This window comes from Chiroxiphia lanceolata, chromosome 7 (genome assembly GCF_009829145.1).
Source record: "Chiroxiphia lanceolata isolate bChiLan1 chromosome 7, bChiLan1.pri, whole genome shotgun sequence".
Classification (NCBI taxonomy): Eukaryota; Metazoa; Chordata; class Aves; order Passeriformes; family Pipridae; genus Chiroxiphia; species Chiroxiphia lanceolata.
The window spans coordinates 10,155,285-10,173,160 of NC_045643.1; the positions used below are offsets into that span (position 1 = coordinate 10,155,285).

The 17,876-nt window shown below is 38.7% G+C and overlaps 1 protein-coding gene across 5 annotated transcripts; it reads right to left on the reverse strand.

Annotated features, from left to right (window-relative positions):
* Positions 1 to 726: 726 nt before the first annotated feature.
* On the reverse strand, positions 727 to 16,051 carry STK17B (serine/threonine kinase 17b). Of its 5 annotated transcripts, none has more exons than XM_032692884.1 (8): positions 15,989 to 16,051; positions 13,713 to 13,874; positions 9,782 to 9,994; positions 5,767 to 5,911; positions 5,417 to 5,543; positions 4,467 to 4,515; positions 2,927 to 3,106; positions 727 to 2,445 (listed from the first exon to the last, which is right to left on the reverse strand). In XM_032692884.1, exons 2-8 carry the CDS (start codon positions 13,832 to 13,834, stop codon positions 2,163 to 2,165), a joined length of 1,119 nt encoding a protein of 372 aa, XP_032548775.1. In that variant the 5' UTR covers positions 13,835 to 13,874; positions 15,989 to 16,051; the 3' UTR covers positions 727 to 2,162. The 5 variants fall into 5 exon arrangements, with proteins under 5 accessions (XP_032548775.1, XP_032548777.1, XP_032548776.1 ...); XM_032692886.1 differs by having other exon boundaries at positions 13,713 to 13,871; positions 15,989 to 16,032; XM_032692885.1 differs by lacking the exon at positions 15,989 to 16,051 and adding an exon at positions 15,740 to 15,831.
* Positions 16,052 to 17,876: the final 1,825 nt, after the last annotated feature.

The window sequence follows — 17,876 nt, forward strand, 5'->3', positions numbered from 1 at the left end:
AGAATTTGAAAGTGTAACACTTTCATAAACATTCTTTTTTACCTATACAGATTTTTGACATTGTCTTCTTCACCTTAAGTGAACTTTAACTTCTGTGTAAATATGAAATAGTTTGTGGTTTTAATTTACCCAGTTCAAACTGGAATCGATGCTGGTGGAAAAAAATCAAAAAAGTTAAATAAGACTCCAACTGAGAAAAGCCAAGGACTTTGAAAACTAAGAGTATAAAGTACCTGAATGCAATCCAACAACCACCTCCTGCAAAGGAATTTCATAATCCTATACACTCTCAGTACCACTGAAAAAAGCTACATGAGAACTAATACATGGAGGGGACTGAGTGTGGTTCATTTATACCTTGGCATCAGAGCTTTGTACGTGCTCAATATACTGTTACTTTATTTCACATGAAATTAAGTCTTGGAAAAGTTTTACTTCTTCTGGCAAACATAATCTGAAAGATAGTCTCATCTGCCTCACACTTCAGTCTGCTTTTCACTTGTTGACACAAGTGTCATCCAAATCAAGAAAACAGTCCCAAATTCCACCACATACTATGGTGATACCTTATATTGAATCTATTTGTAAAAAACCTGTTCTTTCCTTGTGTGAAGGAAGACAAAATACAACCTTCTACCAACCATTATGTTCACCTCTCAATCATATATTTTTCCAAGACACCAATCTGCCTAACTATTGACAAATGCACAGGCACACTTGAAAAACATTATCAGATTGTGGTATTTTATTATACAAAACAAATCCAAATCAAAGACAATTAAACTTAAGCTCTGAGGAGTGGAAAATCCCAAAAATATTTTAAAGTGACACTTACTTTCAAAATATCTGTAAGAGTTTTAATACATTCCCTGCACAAAAAGACTTCCAGCCTCTGTTACTATTAGGTATTTATTTTGTCAGTATTAGTTTCAGGCTGTTTAAGACACCACTGGCAATTGATCTAAGTCAAGACTCACTACATAGGCATTATTTCCTAAGAGCCTAGAAACAGGAAGTGGAAGGGACATAACTTAAAAAAAAATACCACTGAGCAAACCAAATTAAAAGCCTTAAAACAATTATCAGGTAGTTTGTCTTTAAATACTAACACACTGCAGTCCATTTCTCAGAGCAGGCATGAAGCTGAGTCATTAGGGGTAACAATAATTGACAAAGATGCACTGCACTTCTACATTAGAGGGACATAAAGAAAAGTTGTTAATTCCAGCTTCACTGGCAAAACCGGCTATTTTCAGTTTATTCAGTTACTACTTTCAACTATAAGGAGGCTTTCTGTTTTGGGGTTCCTTTGTGTATTTTCCACTGTTCTTTTGGAGGGGGGTGTTTTGTGGTGTTTTGGTTGTTTTGGGGTTTTTTTTAAGATAAGGAAAAGGTCAATACAGGTAGATGATAATATTTCAGAGGTTTTATAACAGCAAACTAATAAGTTCATCAAATATTCACATCAGCATAGGAAGCTCATCTTCTTCAAACAACTTACTGGTAAGAAGCCAAGGACTACTGGCACAAGGACTGACAGTCTACCCGTTTTCTATTCAAGAGCTGCAGAGATCCAACACAGCAAAACCAGAGTGTGCACTACAATCCCTAAGAGGACCAGATCTATAAGGCAGAAATACTTCCATAACTACTAGTTGTCCCAGAGGGAAAACAGTTTTCCAAGCAACCCCAACAGATTTATCAGTCCCAAAACATACCAACTTTAGCCTCTAAGGGTCACAAGTAAGTTCAGTAAGACAGCTAGATTCAGTTTCCCTGCTCAGACCAATTTCTTATTAAGGCAAGTCATAAAAGCATGCATGTATTCAACCACGTTTTGGCAAAGGTTGAGTTTAAACAAACTCATTTTCAGGTTTCAGTTAGTTCACTCTAGCGTCATTTTTTGACTAGAACTCAAAAAGTGCAAAAATATTTATTCATATCTTCTTAAAAAAAAATAATTCATTTTATTGGCACAACAACTCCAATTTCTCAGGAGTTAAATCCACTGCCAGCAATGGATAGAAAAGGAGGCATCAGCATAAAAGAATCAAAGTGCATTTCCAGTACGCCAATGCTACATGAATTGGCAAGTCATAATCTTATTTTCACCACTGGAATAGATTATGCTGAATTCATTTTATAAAAGTCTGCATTACACATTAACATAAGAAGTCTGTCGTGAAGTCTTGGGGATACTGCAATGAATCATCGAAACGGAATCGTTTGGAGACTGTGCTGCTGTCCTCTGGAATGTTTTCTTTGTCTTCCTTGTCACTACAGGTACCATTACAACTGGACTTTACATTCCGCTCTTCTGAGCTTTTGGTTGTGTGTCCTGACATCTGAGAAGAGCAACAGGTTTCTTCAGGGCCACACAAGAGCGCGAACTCCCCTTGCTGCAACCACAAATGAGAAAGGCAGTCCGCTGCTGTGGGTCTTTCCCTTGGAAAAAGAAAAGGGAAGAGTTGCTTTAGTTCATTTCAGAAATACTAAAAACTTCATTAAAATAACTCTGCCACACGTCAAGAAATCTTGAGCAAAACTGACACTAAAGCATCAGTATCACTGTTTTTTCAGCACCACCTCAGCTGCTACAAAACACAGAGTTAAGGTTAAGCAGTGGCAACATGCATCTAAATGTAGCTGACACTTTCCTCTAAAGCTGGTAAGCTTTTCATCAGAACAAGGAACATAGTTCCCTTGGAATGTTTTCAACATGGTATATATAAATGTGCACATGATTATGCTTTTGAACTCCTGTGTTTTATACTGACCATTGTAAATAGGGTGATAATAAACGCTAGGTGAATATTCAGCCATTAGGTTTTCAAGGAATCATGGTATCAGGTACATAAATTAACATTCACTTTCTCTAGGTGCTCCACAAATTTAAGACTGTTGCCTGGAGGAGTTTATTACTTACTCTGGATTTTTTATGAGAAGTTTTTGAATGAAGTCTTTGGCAGGCTGTGAAACTGATGCAAATGTTTCTTCTGAATAATCCACATTAACTTGAGATATATTAAGGTAAGTTTCTTGAATATCAGCTCCCACGAATGGAGATTCTTGTGTCAGCAGCATGTATGAAATGACACCAATGTTCCTGAGATAAGAACACAATGTATAAACCCACATGAACATCTGAACAATATATCCTGCATATTTATTGTGCTGCAGATCAAACCTCCTGATGTATCCCACACTTAGAGAATTAAAAGCATCATGTGACATCTCAGTTTTATGTGATTCAAGCAGGTATGCACAAACACACACAAGGAAAGCATCTCAGTGGAGGCATTTGTGAAAATTTCTTACTTTCCATACACCCTTTTCTTTCCACTCAGATGGTTAGGAAAGCAAATGCATCACTTTTACACAGCCCTCTCTTGGACATACAGCAATTCTGGAGGACAGAACAGTGGAAAAACAGACTTTCTTATCTGCACATAAATAAAACCCCACCTTTCACTACAATTCTGGATGAAGTATCAAAGACTGAGATTTAGTCAACCTTTCTGCACATTCCACATCTGAGTTGTGCTACAATATCCTCTTGCTCAGATGTTCTTCCCTAAGAACACAACGCATCACGCAATCTATTATAAATCTTAGATGGTTTCCTGATGCATAATAAAAATGTTTTTGTGATCAGACAGATCAGGTCTTAGTACCCATTACACTGTGGCAAATGCAGCTGCTGCAGTGTTTGTCATTCTGATTAGAGCACCAACAATTTGTTTTTATGTCTTCCCACAAAAGCACGCAAATATTAAGTGGTTAAAAAAACATTCATGAACAGATTTAGTTACTATTATGAGTTGAGGATTTCAAAGGAGCAATTAGATCACAGCAACTTTTAAAACTGAATTTTAATTATTAAGATGCTCAAGAAGAGCATATGAATATTTTATGTTTCTAAGGAAACATTTCAAAGCCAGTCTTTAAACTAACATAGTTCATAAAATTAGTAAGCCACAAATAAAGCTGTGGATCACTTTAAGGTATTTGTCTCATTTTTTATGACTCATTCTGCAAGTATTTCTCTAAAGATAAAAAGTAAAAAACTAAATACTTTTTATCATTTGTATAATAAAATTATTTAACAATACAAAAGTGAGGAGGAAAGAGTGTCCAAGAGAAGCCCATACCTGAAGCTTGTCATGTCAGAGTAACTAATACCTAAAGTATGCTATCCAGCCACTGTTATTGTTCCCTTAGAACAAACACCTATACTCCAGGCTCAGAAGCCACTGGCATTCCCTTCTAAGTGTGCAACAGACCCATTTACAGTAATTCCTTGTAAGCCCGGAGTTATATCCTCCCATCTCTCCCTCTTTTAGTCAGTCCAGCAGCAAGGTATTCTTGGAAGCCAGAAAAAAACTGCATCAGTGTCCAGATCTGGCCCCTAAGTTGTTAAGTGGCCCCCCTCACCTCAATAAAATGAATTAAGATATACAACCTACCACATGTCTGTAGCTGTGGTAATAGGATCGTAGTTTAGGATTTCTGGAGCTAAAGAGATGGAGAGAAGAAAAATGCTTTAATAAATATATTACTCAAACGGCCTTGAGTCATATACTACATTTCTGGCATTTTTTTGCCAACCATTATTATGAGACTAAACACACAGTTTCAACAGTTAAGTTTATTATTTTCAAGCCACAAGAGTGCGAAAAAGTTATTTCTGTTGGACTAGACACACAGATGTTTAATTGAGTCACACTTAAACAGCACTACATGGCCTAAAGTCTATTCCTAGCCAAGTCTCAAGATGTTTTCTAATCAGAAGTATCCACATAAAACATTCTTCTAAGAGGTTTTGAAGTATATAGCTTCTTTAGGGGAATGCATAAAGCCTTCAGCATGTTAACACTGCAAAAGCAGATGATCAAGCTAATTTTAGGATCAGTGGCCGTTAGTCTATGCTAGATAGCAAGTTCTTCACTGTAGTTTGAAGTGCTCTTAAAATTGAGCGTTGGCAAATCATGAAGGAAACCCGCGCCTCACAGAGGGCCAAGTGTTAAGGGCAATCTTCCCCTTTCCAAGGAATATTTTAATCTCATTAAACCATCACACTAAACAACATTCCTAACTCAAAGAACACTTCTCTGTGCATGCTACTGCTGTACTTCAATTCTAATCAAAAGAATTTAACAGCCAAAACTTTTTGTTAACAGCCGGCATCACAGCAAGTGCTACGGCATGAACGGAGAGCTGCACTTACTGACATAATGTGGGAATTTGTGGTGCAAATATTCATTGACCACTCTAAAAAAAGAGCAGCTCAAAACACGTTGCTTTGTCCTATAATGTTCTTTCTCCAGTAATGACTGGGAAGTTCATAAGCATATTCCATGAACTGTTTGTTTTCTCCAAAGCACAAATCAGACATTGTGAAGCAGCTCTTCCATACCCAGATACTCTGTTGTTCCCATGATGTGCCGCAGTTCACCCGAATTCTCAAGCTTCCGGGAAATACCAAAGTCTACAATTTTTACATCACCGAGAGGATTGACACTGCTCAGCAAAATATTCTGAGGCTAGAATAGAAAAGATTTAAATCCCAATTAATCAAACGCAATCTGCCAAAAAGCCCAATGTACAAAACGACACTGCAGGTTCTATTATGCAATGCTTACTGCTAAATTTTATTTAAAAATATTTAATCTCTGACACACTCCTTTTTCTCTTCATCTTTGTTATGTACTTAACAAATTACTTTAAAGTAATAATAAATTAAAGTACTAAAATAAAAAGTTTTACCTTTAAATCAAGATGAACAATATTGTTTTCATGCAAGCAGCAAAGTCCTTCAAGTATTTGTCTTATAAGTCTTACAATATCCCTTTCACCAATTCTGTAATCCAGATCTGGGACACACAAGTCAAACATTTCTCCTCCAGCAGCACTGAAACACATTCAAGAACACTTATGTGTTAAGTTTAAATTTTGAATCTTAAGTGAGAAAAAATGTTATATATTGCAATACATATTTATCTAGTATATATTTATAATCTCAGAGAGGCTGGAAATATTATTATTACTTTTTTTTTTTAACATATTTATGCCAAAACAGATAATATAAGCACATAGAAAAGGAAAAAAAAAATCTGATGATGCTTTTTCTTTCCTAGTAGCCAGCAAAAGCAGTTGAGACAGTAAAACAGAACCTTGGTTGAAAACCTCATAACATTCTAGTGCCCTCAAGCGTGCTTTCCTATAAGCAAGTGCCAAGATGCATTCAAGAAGATGAGTTCTATCATCATTCCTTAACCAAAGAAGCTTCTCTTTTCAAGTCAAATATAAATTTCTTCCATTAGACCAGTTCATAAATAATTCAAAGCAAGAAAGCCCAGCAGTATTCCTGTTCTCAGAATTCAGGAGTAAAAATCATTATTTTTTACATGATGTGGCTGTGGTGTAAATGTAATAACAACTTAATAACAGCTAGACTGCTAAGGAATATTTCTGGAGTGAGGAAACTGCATACTTGCCTCCTGCCATTCTGAGGGAAGACTCAGAGAGGTACCAGGAAGAAAATCTAGCATGCTACTGCTCATTAAATATACAGTTGCCTAGTCAGTTATTGAACAGTCCCTTCCAGGACTCTAGTAGACACAGAATATTCAGAAATACCAGGACTCAGCTCTGTCACTTTGTTTCTAGTGTAGAAATGGCAGATTTCAAAAATAAGATTATCAAGGTTCATGTTTTTACACAGTGTCTCAAGTTCATCTTCCTCAAAAAAGGCTTCCAGAAAACCCTATTAGTACAGTGTCAAGCAGGATGGAAATAACCATGTTGCACGTGGTTTATTAGTTACACTTCTACCCTTGGCCACAGCGTCAGCTGTTTCCTTCCAGGCTGGGTTTGAAATCATTACTCAGCCTGCTCAAACTGCCTGAAGTTTCTCTCCCTTAAGAATAAAGGGCTACCTGAAAACTACAGATCAGGAAGCCTAATCTTCAATGCTAACAAAATGACAGAATCTATAAAAAAGTTAGATGATGGACAACACAAATAAACACAGTCATAAACCTGCTCTGTGAGGTGTCCATAATGTCTCCTCTAGCTGGCTTTATGACAAAATGTAGATCAGGGAAGAGATGTGGATGTCATTTACTCCAACTTTAACAAGGTTTTGACACTGTCTCCCACAGTATTATTGTATCCAAGTTGCATTATGGCCTGGATGGGTGGACATTCAGATGGGTAAAGAGCTGAAAGCTCTGCAGGAAAGATTTGTGAGCCCTCAGAGACAGCGAGAGTTGAAGTGCAGGAAAGCTCAGCAGCACCTTGGGCTGTAATAGCAGGAGCACAGTCAGCAGACTGAGGCAAGTGACACTACCCAGCACACCAGAACACTGCTGGAATGCAGCATCCTGGTTTGGGCTTCCCAGTTCAAGAAGACATTAACAAGCAAGTTCAGCACCAACAGAGAAAGTGAGTAAAAGAGCATCAGATGACCTGTGGTGCACACAGATAAATAACCTAATGGAATCCCACGCAGTGACAAACTTTGAACTAGGAGGGATAGCTCAGAGAATTTTGACTGACAATCGTTAAGAAATAATAGGACCAATGTGCAGAGCAGTCAAAACAAAAAACAACATACCTGGCTATCATCAGGAGGGCTACTGAGAACAAGCAACAAAACAATGCTCAGTACAAAACCTTAGCTCGTAGTTCTGCTTCTGTATCTTCATTTATGCAAGATTAATGAAGATACAAAGAAAGGCAAGTAAGAGGACAGATAGTTGCTTTACAACAACAACAAAAAAAAAACCAACCAAAGAGACACTGACTCTTCAGTTTGGATAGAAGATTGTGGGGAAGTGTACAAATGATGCTTACAAAAACACTAAAGCTGGTTTAGAGCCAAACAAAAACTGTTATTCACCAGATCCTACAATATAAGAACTAGGAGGCACCTGATGAATCTAGCTGATTAGTTTGAAAAAGATAAAAGAAAATATTTCTTCACACAGAAGATAATGAGCACCTGGAATTTATTACCACCAAAGCAGACAGTATCAACAGGTTCAAAAAAAGGACAAAACACATTCACAAACTTGGACAGGTCCATAAACTAAAAGGAATAAGCAGAAAGGTATTCTCAGTACAATACCTCTGTTTGCTGCAACAGTGCAAAGAGAATGAAGAGCAAAAAGTGGGCAGTTACATGCTCCTTAGCTCTTCCTAAAGTGCACCTTCCTACAGCCACTGCTGGAAATGGCAGGTGAGACAGAGCTCTGATCTCACTCTGCAGAGCCTTTCTTAGTTCTTCAGTGCACAGACTAGATAGACCTGGAAATTATTGCAGCTGCACAATGAGTTAGTACAGCTGCCAGGTTTCTCTCCAAGTAACTGGATTCTTCCTTTGGCCCTCAGATTAGAAGAGCAGCAACCTCCATGGTGGGGCTTTTGAAGTAGTATTCACATCTTTAGTGATTCCCTCTACAAAGATGGCCTTACTAAGAGCTAGCATCCATTTCTCCTTTATTTAGAAAATGTGCACTAACACAAACTGACTCTTACTCCTACACCTTCCAAACCCCAACAATACATAACAAGAGCAAGGAACATGTGCAGGGTGGAAAAAGACAGCTGAAGATGAAATGTTTATAAACTATTTTATAAACTCATTTCTTGCAATTCTTTTCAAGTACCGCTTCAGAGTTCTGATAATGAGAAATGAACACGAAAAGCTGTTTATTCTGCTACAGGGGAATATAATTTAAGTGTGTAATCCCCACAAAAGCAGGAACACTTTACTGCAAGACTTCTGAACACTACAATGAAGTTACACCATGAACACCAACGTAGCATAAGGAAGATGTTTCATTACAGAGCTTTAATAAGCAAGAGAGAGCTAGCTTGGCTGAAACAGAAGCAGGAAAATCAGTATGGCTTCTATGTGAACTTGCACTTTCAGAAGTTCAAAACTTGCCATCTGGACTTTGTCTTGACTTCTACATTATTTATTATTTTAACCTTCACAGAACAACAAATAATATGTTAGGGATCATCTAGTTCCAGGAAAAAAAGCTTTTAAAGATAGAATCTAGCTACATTCTTTGGAAAATTTGAGGGGATTTATCACGCTGTATGCAGACCACCATTAAGAGCACTTCAAATACTTTGTACGTGAAACTTAAAGCCTAGAGAGATCTAACTTCAAAATCTGCCTTTTTGTTTCCTACATTCCAAACAAAAATGTACAGCAAATACGAGAGATAATTCAAATTCAATTCCCAAATTAGACTTGTTTTTTCAGAGCTAATGAGAAGCTTCAGGGACATCTGAAACAAATATGGGAATTTTTTACAAAACAGCTCCAAAAGCCAAACAGTTTCAAAACAAGAAAACTACTAAATTTAGAAGCTCAGAACCCACAAAGCAACTACAAGTCTTCAGTCACCAGAAAGCATCAAGTGCTAACTGAAGTTCACAGAGCATAGACATGCTCAGCTTCTTTGAAGTCTGTGTACTTGGTATCAGTACTGGGCTATTCTATTTTTTTCTTATCATTTAAGATACATCAAAAAACTTTGGACTTTCGATGGGATTCAAGAACATTATCTCCAGTCAGCTTGCCCAAAACACTCTTAAAGCAAAAAACATAAATATGCTTAGAAAGTATATCCTAATGAAATATTAGCATAATATATACAGTGCACTGTTGTAATTCTGGGCATTCAGGCAGCTCATGCAAAAAATTAGTATATTGAAAGATTTTTAACTACAAATGTGGAACATGTGAGGAAGGCATACTTACTATTCCAACACTAAGATGATTTCATTTGCTGTTTCATAGACTTCATGAAGATTAACTATGCGAGGATTAGATTTCATTAATTCAAGTACAGCAATTTCATGATGAATTTCTGCTTTGCAGTCTTGACCTCTTCTTCTCTTCTTTAAAAATTTAGCTGCATACTCTTGGCCTGTGGATTTAGCTATACATTTTCTAACCACAGCGGATCTTCCTCTACAAAATAAAAGGGAAAACATTAAGTCCCAAGAGATAAAAAGCACAGAAATTGCCACTAGAAATAAGAGGGCATGGCAAATAATTAGAAACAAACAAAAAAATGTATTGGGGAATGCCATGCTTGGCCTTTTCTTACATATTCCCTGAACATTCACTTTCAGCCACTATAGAAAAAAGGATACTAAGGCAGATGAAGCTTTGGTCAGACCCAGTAAAATTCCCTTTCTACAGGCTAGGTAAACACTAAATCAGATATGGGGTTATAGGAACATTCTCACTGTAGGACCACAGAATAACTCAGCTGGAAAGGACTTCTGGAGGTCTCTCAAAACCTCCTGCTTAAAGCAGGACCAACCATGACATCTTACCAGGCTGCTCAGGGCTTTGTTCAGGTTGGCAATACTATATTAAAAAACCCTCAACCTCATCATAACACCTACAGGACACAGTAATGAACAAAGCAAACCCCCTGTGAAATGCTATCAATTAACACAGAAAATAAACCATATTTATATGTACAGGGGGGCAGGGAGGTTTTCAGTGCAGAAAATTTTAGAAGTCATAAAGAGAATTTCCCTCCACAAACCACGTGGTACTGCTACAAAAATCTCAGGTATCTGCAAAACATTTAAAAACATCTTAGCAGAAAAACACCCAATACTTAGCATTTTCTTCCTCAATTACAGTTAGACAAAGTGTGCTGCTTTATTTCCTAGCCAACTGTTTAGGTATGGAAAAAAAATGTATTCTGGTAAAGAAATGTTTTTAAAAAAACCCCACATACTGTCATTAAAACACCAAGCTGATCTTTTTAAAAAAATTAGGGGGAAAAAGTTGCAGTTTTTTAAGCCAAGTTATAAACTCCTGAAAAAACAAAATGTTATAACCACTACTATTGCATTCCCAGAAATGCCTAGTTGCATTCTTGCAAAGTGTTTTCAAATGATACAAGAAACATTATTTATAAAAAAAAAAACAACTTGAAAGGCTAAAATAAATTGTCTAAAGTTCTAAAAACAGTATAAAACTATGCACAAAGATCTACACTTATGTTAAAAAAAAAAAACAACCTTTCCACCCATATTTTTGTTACCACAGCATACTAAGAACAAACTTAATGGAACAGCTCAGTATGAGTTATTCGAGCTGGGTTTTTTTTAACTAAATTAGTTACTTTAGTAGAAAATACTAAGTTGCCCTGCTTTGCCTTGTTTCTGGTGTAAAAGCCCCAATGCCTAAAAGGAATATTTCCTTAAAAAAAAAAAAAAAAAAAAAGGAATGTCTGAGCCTTTTTTGAAAAAAAATCTAGACTTCAGTATTTAATCAAAAAAGGTATGAGCATCTCATGAAAAAAGTAAGATTTTCATATCCAAATAACCAGATATTCAGTAGTCTGAACAAACCTGCATTATTAAACATGTGAAGTTTACCTCTAATCATACTACTACAAATTACTTAGAAAAAAATTCAACAAAACAGCTGCTGTTGTAGGATTTCTCTGTCCATTTTTTAAAGCACTAGATTTAGAAAGGCAAGGGTACAAAATTCAAAGGAAAAATTAAATTCAGTGGTGGAAGTTATTTACAGTCTGATACATGCACACTCTTCATTTTAGCAATATTTGTAAGCCTGCAATTGCCAGGTTCTTTCCCAATTGTTAGACCAGCTAATTACTGTAGAACATTTTAAGTTATTGAGATGAATTTCATAACATACCAAAGTTGAAAATACTCCCTGCCCCAGCTTACATTCTTGTTTTAACATCACATCACCCTGTCAACCACAAAAGTTTCTCTAAAATTACCAAAGGGGAACTGGTTGAGTTTCATGAGAACAGTAAGATCTTCCCTGATAGTTTTGGCCCATATTCCCCCTGGTTGCTGCGGGTTTAACAGCTTTGAAGGGTCAGTGGCATCTCCAGATTGATGATGTAAGAATTTCCACTTGTTTATACTCTATTTGCAGTGTGCCAATTAAGACAAAGTTAAGACAGAACAGTTCTTTTAGAGCAGTGGAAATTGCCCCAGAAATGTAAAGAAGTCAGGTCGGAAGTGCTGCACCGAAGCAAGCAGAGTAGTTCCCACTCCCTGCTGCCTGCAAAGCAGCTGCGTAACCATCCCTCCTCACAGCCCAGTTTTACAAGAAAAACTGATTTCAAGATGTTCTCATATCTCTAGTTATAAACCACAGAAATTTAACAGCTTCAGAAGAAGCCAAGCCATGCACACACCAGGGACAAAACTACTAAACCCACTAAAGAGAACCCAACCTGCCAGCTTCGTGAGTCAGTGTCTTAAATACCAAAGGACCTAGCAGATAAGGGTGTGGGAGGAAGAAATGGGACTTGGGAAGCTTAAGCAGAGAACAAAAGAACTATTTACTACATAATCTGAAGAGGAAGAAGAAAATTGCAAGTGAAAAAAAAAAAGGCATATTGAATCTTTTAGACAGGCTACAAAGAAAGATGGATTTTACATCACTTACGAAGCATTTATACACTGAAAACATTAAAAAAAACACACACACAGGCTAGGAAAAATCAAAAGTATGTTTGGAAAACATAGTACTCTGCTTCTGTTTTCTCTGCATTTTGGCATTTGTTTCATTATGCCTGGTTTTGCATGTAACAAAGTGTTAAAGAATCCAGTGTTCTGGAATCCACAGAAAAATCCATAGTTTTGTTTCTTTTAGATGTCATCTCACAAGTATGTACAACAAAATCCAGCCTTTTAACAATACTGGAGTTCTAGAGGATGGTGCATATCAACTGGGCTTCTGCAGAGCCCAGATTTCAAAAGCAGAGCTGACAATAGTTAAGAAAAGAGGAAAGTTATGGGCTGCAATGTGCACTTCTGCAAAAGTCTACCAGATAAAGCACATGCTAGAAAAACAGAAAAAACCCAAGAGAACAATGAAGGCCAAAGAGCTTACAAAAACACATACAGAAGAACATCTCTGCTGACAAAACAAGCTGCAGGTGCAAAGGGTTGCTGTGCAGCCCAGCAAGGCACTGACTGTGAGACTGACCCACGTCACTTCTGTTCCAAGGAGCGTGGACACACGACCGTGGCATTATGTCTGCATGGCTTTACACCCAATTCACTGAATATTTTCAAGGTGTGAACTAACACAGCGATTTCAAAAAACATATTCACTCATATGTCTGAAACAGGATCACAAACACCAAGAGCTTGGGGTTTTTTGTTATTTCCTATTTTACTGTTGCAAACATGAGCAAGGGAAGAAGGCTGCAAAACTACTCTGAAGCAGTAAGTTGCTTGAAATTGCTTGAGGGTGGGGAGAGAAAAGGTTTTATGGACTTCAGAAAATTCATCCAAACAACTGGATCGACCAATTCAAAATCCCCATTCTTTGTCTATGTCATTCTATGTCATCTCTTCTTCAGTCCATGTACCTGGAATCTGATATGTGACTAGACAGGGGAAACACAAGAAAAGGAAGATAATCCCAAATCTACATGCCTATGGAAACATCTCTCTGATGTGGAAAAGGTTGGCAACTTATGTCTCACCGTACCTTTTTTCCTGGTTCCTAGAGAACCCATTGGATGCTGCAAAGAAGAGGACTGGGAAGGATACTTCGTTCTCCATCTACTACTATAAAAGTTTGCCAGAGAAACTCTATCACTGTACAAAGAATTCTCCTGCAGCAGAAATTCCTCCTGCTAAAATAAAATACATAAGAACAATCTTACCTTCCCAGCTGTTTTGATTCGAGAGTATAAAAATTGTGGAAATTCTCTGTCTTGATTGCTGTGTGCAGAGGTGTGTCTAACAAGCCAGAAAGGCTTTTATTCTCCAACTTTCTTCTTGACATTGTCAAGAACAGGTCTCTCCCTTCTACCTTTAGTCACCTGCTAAAGCAAAACAATTAAGAGTTTTAGAAATTCCATAACTGCAGCACAGGCAAGTATACAAATATTAGAGTTTAGGTCTATAAAACTAGAATAGCTGTAACTTCGTTCCGTAGTTACCTGAAAACAACACATTTATTCACTGTAAGAATAAAACCCAAAAGGAATACTAATCAAGACATGTTATTTTAATAATTAAACATTTGAGGTAAGTTGGGGTTTTTTCCCCCCTGGAGCATATCTGTAAGACATTAGGGATAGGCTTCAATTCTAATAAAAATGCTAATAACTACTAAACTATTAATGATATGTACCTTCTTTTTAATCTTTCTGAAAATAAGCTTTAATACTACTTTGGATTCTGGGTAAATTTCAGTAGCTTCATACTTTTAACTGGTTTTCCTCTGGGAATTAACTAAAACTCCTTCCTGTTTCTTGACTGCAACATAGCAGGAATGGGTAACAGGACAAAAGTGTTTTTTCCAGTGGGAAGATTCACATTTCTTATTAGACTCACTCATAGCTCATCTAAGTTTCATTTTTAAGGCTAGGTTAATTGTCAGAAAGCAGCATGAATAGACAATGTTCTCTTTGCAAGTTCAGATCATTGAGAATCAAATGATGTAGTAATTCTGATTAAATTATCTTAATAAATCAGCAGAACAGCACATTATGAAGATACACTCACCCACATTAAGTCTACTACTGTTAAAAATAAAACCAAAGCCCATAAAAATACTAGATTTTGGCATTCACATTTATAGGCCTGAAGCATCTCTTCAGGTAAAATGCAAAAGCAAGGCAGAAAAAGGTTACTGAAGGATAACAGAAGTTGTAACTGATGGCTTTTTTTAAGTTAAAGAGCAAGTTTGCCTTTATTAGCAATGAAAAAAAACACCAACAAACACAAGGCAAATTACAGTTTAGGGACAGTTAGCAAACTCACAAAAATACACTTTCACTTTTCAAATGACAGAAGTGCACTATCAGAAACTTCTGGGGGAGCACTTGAACTAGCTATGATTCAAATATAATCCAGTACCCATCCAGCACTGTTCGCGTTCCCATTCTTGGAACACGGATGTTCACATTGGCACAATTTTGGGTTCAAATCATAATACAGGCTTTAGCAGGAAAAAGACCCAAACTACACAGTTTAAAAATATCTTCAAAGTATCATTTGATAAGCATCAATTAGCTTCTTTAAGAATTATCAAGAGGCAACAATACAATCAAACACACAAGTCTCTGAAACACGTTTTAACAACCATGGATTCCTTTTTCCCTAATTATATGACAGTTTATCACTTAAGAGGTTGATTCTGATGTCTGAAATTTTACGTGACTCTCCCTAGTGCTGTACTCACTAGATAACTTTAACTGTTCATCTCCTCACTGCAGTACTTCAGCACGAAAATATTTGTATTAGATAACTGACCGAATTAAGATCTTACCATTATGAGTTTATTACCATTGTCAGGTATATTATGTAAACCTTAATTTTATATCCTCATTCTTATAGAGTAACTTTTAAGGAGAACTTTTGCCTTCTATTGCACTGACTTTATTTCTCCGGTAAGACACCACACCTCTCCTTTTTTTAGCTCGGTATCACAAAGAATAGAGAAAAACATATATTCATAGCAGGCAGAAACCCACATGAGATCCAATTAGCTATGGAAAAAAAGAAGGCACAAATTCTAAAACATTAACTATTTCCAAAATTAAAGGTGATACCTGTATTGTTACACATTGCACCAACGTGTACCAGACATCAGAAATGTGGCTCTTACAAAAATCTGCAAGACTCTCACTAAAAAGAAAACTTCCCACTAAACTACGGAAGTTAAATCAGGCAAAAAAATCACCTCATTTAACTATTCGCGAAGAAGTCAAGTCCCCGCTGCGGGCCGGGGAAGGCGTTTGGCAGCGAAGGACCACGGGCGGCCACCAAGGCGGGACCGGGCCGGTGTGCGCGGTACAGCCCCGACTGCCTTCACAGGCAGCCCCGCGGGGCGGGGAGGCGCGCACCGGCGGGACTCGGCACCGGGCTGGGGAGGCAGCCCCCAGCACCCATCGCACAGCGGAGCAGCCCCCCCGGTCGGACACACACTCACCGCTCCTCGCTCGCCGCTCCCGGCCGGCCCCGCTCCCGCCGCCCTCCCGCTCCCTCGCTCGCTCTCGCCGTTTGAAACGCGCAGCCCGCGGGGCGCGGCTGCCCCGGCCGCGCGCGCGCCCGGCCCCGCCCACCCCGCCCGCCGAGCGGCCAATCCGCGCCCGGCCGCGCGCGCCCGGCGGCCCCGCGATTGGCGGGAGCGGCCCCCGGGGACGGGGAGCGCCCCCTGCCGGCTGCCCCCCGCCCCGCGCAGGCGGCGCGGCAGGTGCCGCGGGCCCGGCCCGCGGGCCCGTGAGGGCCGGGGCACAGCGGCGGGACAGCGGCGGGACAGCCCCTTTGTGCCCCCGCAGATCCCGGAGCCGCGGGACGTGGGGCCGCGTCTGCTGCGTTTCCGCTCCGCTGGGGTCCGGGGATGTGACAGAGCCCCGGCCGCGGTGGCAGAGCCGTGTGCGCTCCCCAGCCTGGCCGCTCGCGGTTGGGCTCATGACGCAGCCGGCGAGGTTTCGGGCGACCGCAGCGCTGTCTGAGCCCGGCTAAAAAACACCCTGGGAAACCACTGCTCACTGACTTCTGCAGGGAGCAGAGCGCTTTTCAGTGCTTTTACACACAAGTACACGTCTCGCACGGAGCCTGCTTGACAATTTCATGCATAGAAGTGGGAACTGCGCCTTCAGAGCCTCGTGTTTCAAGGAGCCCAGAAGAAAAAAAAAAAAAGTTAAAAGACTTTAACTTGTAGTTTCAAAGACCCTTTCTGAGGATTCAAAATAGCCCAGAGCATGGTTTAGAAATAAGTTGAAGTTAGAAAGAGTTCTAAAATAGCTGCAATTTGTTTGTCAAATTGATTTTCTCTGAAGCAATCCAACCAGCTGCCCTAGAAATTTGCAAACATCCGTTTTATAATAGATTTGTCATGAAGGCAGTAATAGTAATGTAGCATAAGAGTTTAAGTTCTGTATTTAATTTCAGCAGTACACCATTAGAGGTACTGGGTTAATTTTGTTTATGCCATGGCACTGCCAGTGAAATGGGTAATTGCTGTGTTAATGGTGAGTAAAGTACATAAGTCACGTTGTCACAGCTTGCATTAAGATGAAAGTAGTATAAATGAAGATAAGATATGCACTTTGAGAAAGCAGAAAGTATTCTTGAAGAGTTCAGAATATGTTATACCATGTAGCTGACACAAATATACCTACTAAGAATAAGAGCTGCCTTTCAATGGAAGCTCCTGCTTCCATCTAGATTTTTTAGCACTTTGAGCTGTGGGTATTTTTGATAAAATCAGTCTAAAATCTTTACTCTCTCCCACAGAGTTCCACCACATGACTCGAAGTCTGCAGAGTTTGAGATCATTATAACCTTTTCTTCATTATAACACGATCTCAAATACATCTGTCAAATAAAAATACATGTGGACAAGATTGGTTTTGTTGAGGAGTGCTCTTTGTGCAGTATGAAAAGCAAGCAGCATTCCGAACATACCAAATGATCCACAGAGTAAAATTAAATGATGACCACAATTAAGATGTTTTAGGTTATTATAGCAGGTGGTGCCAAGAAGTAAATGACAGTGCTTATGTTTGTCTCCTTAGCTGCTTGTGTGCCCTTACCGATTCTTTTCAAGATTTGCTCTGCTCTTCCTTGAAGTTTTGAAAACCAAGTAAATACCAAAAATGCTTCATGACATGCATGTTATTGTAGTCTTGGTTATCTGTTTATGTAATGCCATAGAAACATGAATGGCACTTAGAGAAGGGTATAATTGACAGGACTCCACCCTGAGGACTTTGGAATTTTACTTAGATACACCACAACTGAGAATGACAAACAAGGGGTGGAGAAGGGGGAATGGTAGGCTGAAGGTCACAATAGTACAGTACAGGATCATG

Bases quoted from the DNA above. Each gene is read 5' to 3' on its own strand.
- STK17B (XM_032692884.1), bottom strand. From the start codon at position 13,834: ATGTCAAGAAGAAAGTTGGAGAATAAAAGCCTTTCTGGCTTGTTAGAC. The intron at 3,107-4,466 runs GTAGGTTGTATA...TTCTTATCTCAG, and splicing joins ACCACAGCTACAGACATGTG to GAACATTGGTGTCATTTCAT. The intron at 2,446-2,926 runs GTAAGTAATAAA...TCTTTTTCCAAG, and splicing joins CTTCTCATAAAAAATCCAGA to GGAAAGACCCACAGCAGCGG.